We start from the raw sequence: 7,550 nt of genomic DNA, 5'->3' as shown, positions 1-7,550 counted from the left end.
AAGAGGGGGGGGGAAGGGGGAAGAGGGGGGGGGAAGGGGGGAAGAGGGGGGGGGAGGGGGGAAAGAGGGGGGGAAAGAGGGGGGGGAAGGGGGGAGGGGAAGGGGGGGAAAGAGGGGGGGAGGGGGGGAAAGGGGAAGGAGGGGAAAGAAGGGGAGGGGGGGAAGGAGGGGGGGAAGGAGGGGGAGGGAGGAGGGGGGGAAGGAGGGGGGGAAGAGGGGGGGAAGAGGGGGAAGGAGGGGGGGGAAGAGGGGGGGGAAAGAGGGGGAAGGGAAAGAGGGGGGGAAAGAGGGGAAGGAAGGGAAAGAGGGGGGGAAAGAGGGGGAAGGGGGGAAAGAGGGGAAGGGAAAGAGGGGGGGAAAGAGGGGGAAGGGGGGGAAAGAGGGGGAAGGGGGGGAAGAGGGGGAAAGAGGGGGAAGGGGAAGGGGGGGAAAGAGGGGGAAGGGGGGGAAAGAGGGGGAAGGGGGGGGGGAAGAGGAAGGGGGGGAAGGGGGGGGAAGGGGGGGGAAGGGGGGGAAGGGGGGGGGGAAGGGGAAGGGGGGGGGGAAGGGGGAAGGGGGGGAAGGGGGGGGGGAAGGGGGGAAGGGGGGAAGGGGGGGGGGAAGGGGGAGGGAAGGAAGGAGAGGTGAATCCTGTCGAGCCTGGGCACAGTCACTCACTCCCGCGGTCCCGGGGAGGCCCCGCCCGCCTCACTCACTCACTTCATATCCGCCCGGGAACGCTCGGCACATCAGGCGGTGAGTGGGGTCCGGGTTTGTAGGGCCGGGGGGACCCCGGGCTGGGGTGCGGGAGAGCGGGTGAGCGGGTTCCTACAGCCGCTGCAATACCCGCCGAGGAGCGGAGCGCGGCCCAGGATCGGGATCGGGATCGGGTTGGGCTCCCGGCCGCGGAGTGGGCTGTCCGCGGGCCCGCACTGCCTGGCGCTGAGCCCCGAGCCGAGCTGTGTGCGGACACCCCGAGTGTGGGGAGCGGGGCCCCGGGACCGGCGTGGCTCACACTGCCATTGGCAATCTCGGAGCCGGTCTGTCTGTCTCTCGGCTGGGTGGGGGCCGGGGTCTGGGGGTTACGGGCCTGGGGTTTATGGGTTGCAGTTACAGGCCGGGGGGTTACGGGTCTGGGGGTTACTGGCTGCAGTTACGGGTCTGGGGGTTACTGGCTGCACTTACGGGTCTGGGGGTTACGGGCTGCAGTTATGGGTCTGGGGGTTATGGGCTGCACTTACGGGTCTGGGGGTTACGGGCTGCAGTTATGGGTCTGGGGGTTATGGGCTGCAGTTACAGGCCGGGGGGTTACGGGTCTGGGGGTGACGGGCTGCAGTTACGGGTCTGGGGGTTACGGGCTGCACTTACGGGTCTGGGGGTTACGGGCTGCAGTTACGGGTCTAGGGGTTACGGGCTGCAGTTACGGGTCTGGGGGTTACAAGGCCGGCGTTACGGGTCTGGGGGTTACGGGCCGGCATTACGGGTCTGAGGGTTATGGGCCGGGATTATGGTCTGGGGGTGGCAGGGTCCCAGTTGTGGTGGGAGGAACTTGTGGAGGTAGAGCGGAGTATGAAGGGGATTTAAAGATTCGGACGAGAGCGTTAATATGTTGGGGAATGGGGGGAGCCAGTGAAGGTCAGCGATTGTGATCGAATTGGACATGACCCAAGTGGCAATGTTTTGGACAAGTTGGAGTTTATGGGGCAATTAGATTGAGAGCCAGCAAGGAGCGTCAAGATTGGAAGCGATAAACAGATGCGGTAGATGGCTGATGTCGGGGTGGAGTTGGAACTAAGTTGGGGATAGGATTTGGGGTTGAGAGCTCAACTGAGGTTTGCATAGTATATGTAGATTGGGAATGGACTGATTCAGCCTGAGAGGGTGTTCGGAGAGGGTTGATTGTGCAGACCCAAGCCAATAGTTTCAATCTTCTCTTTGTTGGGTTGGAGCAAATTGAGACTCATCGAGACTGGATGTTGGATAACCAATCTGGCAGCACATTGGCCAGGCACATGGTAGAAAGTGCTTGATGTGATCAGCATATGTGCAGAAGCCTGCTGATGATTTCGTTGAAGGACAACGTGCAGATGAAGATGAGGGGTTGGAGATTGATGTTATGACAGTATGGGGAAGGGGAGAGAACCGTTGCTCGAGAAGGATTGGCTATGTTTGGATCGGTCTCAGTTGAACTGTGCAAGTAGTCAAATGGAGGTCCGAAGATGGAGGATGGCATCATCAACTGTGAAATGCGTGGATAGGTCCAAAAGAACGAAGAGGGAGCATGTACCACAATTACACTCACCGAGGATGCACTCATGACTTTGGCAACAGCAACCTTGGTGCTGTGAGGGGGGCAGGAGCAAGACATGAAAGTTTCAGGAGAGTTGGGCACGTTGCTGGGAGGTGATTCAATGTTCAAGGATCTTGGAGAGGAAAGGAAGGTTGGAGATGGGCTGATAATTCTAGAGGTAGGATAAGTCCCAAGTAGTGTTTTTGAGCGAGGGGTGGGGGGGGAGTTTTATGGGGCAGCGGGAGGGTACCTGAGTAAATGGAACCTTTAACAGTGCCAACTAATGTGGGAGCCAGGAAGAGGAGGTGAGTAGGAAGGAGACGGAGAGAGTAGAAGATGGGCCCCATGGACCGGATGAGTGTGGGAAGGGGAAGAAAGAAGAGAAGCTGCAAAAAAGTTGGGGTGCAAGGTTGAAATGAGCTGAAGACTGGTGAGGGTTTGGGGACAGGGTGTCTGGTTGGCAAGCAGATGCTGTTTTATCTTTTTTTTTTTAATTTTTAAATTCGTAGCCAATCGTTCCAATTCTTTGTCAAATCACAAACGCCAGAGGTCACCTTGCACACGCCAAGGATCACTCTGCGCCAATGCTCTTAGCCAAAAGGCCTAGAGCCACTGCACCGTTCCTGGAGGTACTGCAATACCAGGTTCGTGCCATGGAGGTGGATGGGTCAAGCCATCCCACACACCTCCGTGATATGAAGAAATCTGCAAGCTGCTTGTAGTTGGTGTTGGTGATTAGGGTCGAGGGGGTGGGGTGGCATTTACAGTTGTTCAAATCAAAGAACCGAAGGTTGTCTTCACTCTGGCTTTGGCTAACTAAGCATAGTGCAGCATAAGCTTGTGTCCCTCTGTCTTATGTCCTTCTGTCTTGAAGGAACAGAGGAGGATGTACTGGGTGTGTGATTGTGGGGGGTGGCGGGTGGCTGCGAGGGGAGAGATAAGAAGCCAGGGTTGATTCGCTGAAACTGGAGGCGAGGGAGCAGTTAAGCAAGTCATACGTGGCAGAGATATCAAGACTGATGGAGGACCAAGGTGGGGAGGTTAGAGAGACTGAGAGAGCTGTGGCAGTCCTTTTCTTCAGGGCAAGATGATAAGAAAAATTGGATTGAGGGAGGGAAGAAAATGGTTAGAGATATCTTGTCCATAACCTAAGCCGCTCTATTTGCGATCATGAGAGATGATTAATCAAGGGATTGACAAACGATGTGGGAAGATTAAAGCTCCCACTACACTGTCCCATCAAACACTCCCAGGGCTGGTACAGCACGGGTTAGATACAGAGTAAAGCTCCCTCTACACTGTCCCATCAAACACTCCCAGGGCAGGTACAGCACGGGTTAGATACAGAATAAAGCTCCCTCTACACTGTCCCATCAAACACTCCCAGGACAGGTACAGCACAGATTAGATACAGAGTAAAGCTCCCTCTACACTGTCCCATCAAACACTCCCAGGGCAGGTACAGCACAGGTTAGATACAGAGTAAAGCTCCCTCTACACTGTCCCATCAAACACTCCCAGGACAGGTACAGCACAGATTAGATACAGAGTAAAGCTCCCTCTACACTGTCCCATCAAACACTCCCAGGGCAGGTACAGCACAGGTTAGATACAGAGTAAAGCTCCCTCTACACTGTCCCATCAAACACTCCCAGGGTAGGTACAGCACGGGGTTAGATACAGAGTAAAGCCCCCTCTACAGTGTCCCACCAAACACTCCCAGGGCAGGTACAGCACAGGGTTAGATACAGAGTAAAGCTCTCTTTACACTGTCCCATCAAACACTCCCAGGGCAGGTACAACACGGGGTTAGATACAGAGTAAAGCTCCCTCTACAGTGTCCCACCAAACACTCCCAGGGCAGGTACAGCACGGGGTAGATACAGAGTAAAGCTCTCTCTACACTGCCCCATCAAACACTCCCAGGGCAGGTACAGCACGGGGTTAGATACAGAGTAAAGCTCCCTCTACAAGTGGTAGTGTTGCTCTGTGTGAGGAGAGGTATCCCCTTTTCCCCATCTAACATTCTCCCCTTACCATCCCTCTACCTCTAAGCACACATGCTGCAACTGTTCAGTGCCCAGACACCTGTACGTCACGTTTGAGTCTAGCCAGTGCGAGCCAGCAGTTCTTTACCTTTGGGGACATTACTGCCAGCCAGCTTCTGTCCTTCCCCAATGCCCCACACATGCACTCTCCAGCAGGGGGTCACATACCGAGATGCACTGTCACACCAGTGCTATCTGTCTCAACCTGCTGTCTCTAGACACAAGCTTGGTTTAGGAGATAGGATCTATGGCTGTGCTGCAAGTTCTTCCCCTATTCACTTGGACTCTGTATGTGACAGTTTGTAAACAAATTTCATGCGTGTGCTGGCACAGTGAAGTGGGTGCAAGTTGGAACTGCAAAAAAGTTACACCGTCACAGATGTGTTACACTGGTTCCTCTCGCGCTGTCACTCCTTGATCTCAGGCATGCCTCTGTCCTCCGGTGAAACCGCTGAGAATTGTTCTCTGCTGCCTTGTTATTTCAAGTTTAATTGAGTTTTGAAAACTTATATTCTTTCTCTCCTTTTTTGCAGGAAAACTGGCAGGTGGGAAGCGCGTAACCCATGGCAGCAAGGCGTGAGAGGAGCCCACCGAACTCACTAGAATCCCAAGCTGCAGGGAATCGGATTGGTTTTCCCAAAGAAATTTTGGCAACAAAGGTCGAGGGGAAGTACTTGTGCTTCGAGTGCCACGGGATCCTGAGAAAACCCTTCCAGGCACAATGTGGACACCGCTACTGTGCATCCTGTTTGAAGGGGATTGTCAGGTGAGAGATTGTGAACTGACGGTTCCCAAACCTGCGCTGCTAAATTGCACGCACCATAGTTTACAATAAAAATCCCATTCTGTTTTCTCCCTTTTCCTGATCTCAATGGACCCTTGCTGGGGTACGACTGCACAGGTTCCGATGCCCTCCGAGACCCCAATATTCACGTGTGACTCAGTCAGTAACCCATGGTAGCTCTTCTACTGTGTGGGCATCACAGTCGAGCTACCGTCCACACATCCACGTTCCTTTTATTGAAGAAGAAAACACACACTCGTCAATCTGAGGAATGTTAGCGCTGGGGAATGGCAGTTTCTATTTCAGGCATCCGATGTCAGCATCAAGCACACCCGGGTCAGGCTGAGGTAGGGCTCGCCGTACTCTACCCCAACAATATGCCTCCATCCCAAACTTGGAAGAGTACTCCCTCCTGCACCAGTTTTCCCATTTCCAACACCAGCTATCATGTGGCCTCTCTAAACGTCTCTGTGACACCCATTACAGATGGGGCACCATCTCCAACTGAACATCAGGAGGATTGAAGCCCGCACCATAACTCCTGCCCCCTTGCAACTGACCCTTGTCCATTCCCAGACATCATGCAAAACCTCGGTATCCTATTCCACCCCAAGCAGAGCTCCAAACACGCGTATTCTGTCCAGCACCAAGTGTGCTTGCTTCCACCTCTGCAGCATTGCCACTGAAACCCTTATCCACATTTTTCCTACTTCTCGACTTAATTTTCTCAATGTCATCCTTGCCGGCCTTCCACTCTCCTCCCTCCATTAACTTCAGCTTGTCCAGAATTCAGCCACATGTGCCCTGCCCTTCCGTGACTCCCACAAGCACATTATCCCTGTCCTCTGTGCTCGAGAGTGTATTCGGGACAATTTCCTGGAACAGCACATTTATGAACGATGAATAATGAACCTGAACTGGTCAACAATCTAACAGTAGGGGACCACATAGCTAACAGTGACTATAATATGATGGAATTCTGAATCAAGGGTTTAATTTCAATAAGGCTGACTTTGGAGAAATTAAGTAGAAATTGACCACAATAGACTGGGCAGAACTATTAATGGATAAAACTACAGCTGAACAGTGGGAGGGGTGCAGACAAGTATTTGGTAGAATACAAGACCTATATATATCCCTGAAGGCCAAGAGCTCTACTTGTGCAATGAAACAACCTTGGTTAGTGAGAAATAGTATAAAACTAAAAGAAAGACTGGTACGAAGCTGAAGAACAGAGGGATCCCGTGGACTGGGAGAGATACAGAAAGTGGTAAGAGTTGCAACAAGGGAATACGAGAGAAAGCTTGCGAGGGCTATCAAGGGCAACACTAAAGGCTTTTACACGTATGTGAAGAGAAAGAGGGTGGCGAAGAGTAGTATGGGCCCCTTAATGGCAGATGCAGATGATACTGTAATTGGAAATCGGGCAACGGCCGACTTCTTAAATATCTATTGTGTATTGGTCTTTAACAATAACTTGTATTTATATAGCGCCTTTAACATAGTAAAATGTCCCAAGGCGCTTCACAGCAGCGTTACCTAACTAAATTTGACACCGAGCCACATAGGGAGATAGTAGGGCAGGTGACCAAAAGCTTGGACAAAGAGGTAGGTTTTAAGGAGCGTCTTAAAGGAGGAAAGAGAGGTAGAAAGGCGGAGTGGTTTAGGGAGGGAGTTCCAGAGCTTGGGGCCCAGGCAGCTGAAGGCACGGCTGCCAATGACTTGAGTGATTAAAATCGGGGATGCTCAAGAGGCCCGAATTGAAGGAGCGTAGCTGTCTCGGAAGATTGCGGGGCTAGAGGAGGTTACAGAGAGAGGGCGGGCTGAGGCCATGGAAGGATTTTGAAATAGAGGTATTGCTTAACTGGGGGCCAATGTAGGTCAGCAAGTACAGGGGTGATGGGTGAGTGGGACTTGGTGCAAGTTAGGACATGGGCTGCCAAGGCGGCGGATGGCTACAGATCAGCCATGATCTAATTGATTGGCGGAACAGGAGACCGAGGGGCTGAATGACCTCCTCCTATTCCTCTGTCCACTGTCTGCTCTGCAACAATTGAATTAACAATCTCTGTTCCCTCCCTCAATCGCTCCGCAGCCTTGGCCCATCCGGCCTCTGCAACCTTCTCTTCCAGCCTCCCATCCCCTGTTGCAACCCTGCCTCCGCCAGCTGGTCTTCTGTGCATGTTGACCCCAATCCCTCCTGCCACAGGTGGCCTTCAGCCTTGGCCACACAAGACCAGGAGTTGGACATTCAGCTCCTCGAGCTTGCTCTGACTCACCCCTGTGTGTCCCCAGGACTGGCTTTCACCTCTGACCTCTCTTTCCCCCACCCCAGTCAGGTTTTCACCTCTGACCTGTCTCTGACTCTCCCAGCCTGGCTACCACCTTTGACTCCTTTCTGACTCCCCCCAGCCCTGTCTGTGACTCTGACTCCCCCCAGCCTGGCTAC

General features: G+C 53.4%; 1 protein-coding gene across 3 annotated transcripts in view; it reads left to right on the top strand.

Moving 5' to 3' along the window:
- The first annotated feature begins 623 nt into the window (after window positions 1-623).
- LOC139241430 (TNF receptor-associated factor 2-like) overlaps window positions 624-7,550 on the top strand; it is a 56,328-nt gene continuing 49,401 nt past the window's right edge. The window contains exons 1-2 of one of the 3 annotated variants that reach the window (XM_070869986.1): window positions 624-735; window positions 4,851-5,083. In XM_070869986.1, coding sequence (XP_070726087.1) covers window positions 4,881-5,083 — 203 coding nt within the window. In that variant the 5' untranslated portion in view covers window positions 624-735; window positions 4,851-4,880. Of the gene's footprint in view, window positions 736-1,479; window positions 2,448-2,709; window positions 2,914-4,850; window positions 5,084-7,550 lie in introns of those variants that run through there. The other 2 variants (XM_070869988.1, XM_070869987.1) reach the window with 2 other exon arrangements.

The sequence above is a fragment of the Pristiophorus japonicus genome, unplaced genomic scaffold, assembly GCF_044704955.1.
Source record: "Pristiophorus japonicus isolate sPriJap1 unplaced genomic scaffold, sPriJap1.hap1 HAP1_SCAFFOLD_1070, whole genome shotgun sequence".
In the NCBI taxonomy this organism is placed as follows: domain Eukaryota; kingdom Metazoa; phylum Chordata; class Chondrichthyes; family Pristiophoridae; genus Pristiophorus; species Pristiophorus japonicus.
The sequence above is the reverse complement of the archived record's forward strand: the minus strand, read 5'-3'. Positions and strand labels throughout refer to the sequence as shown.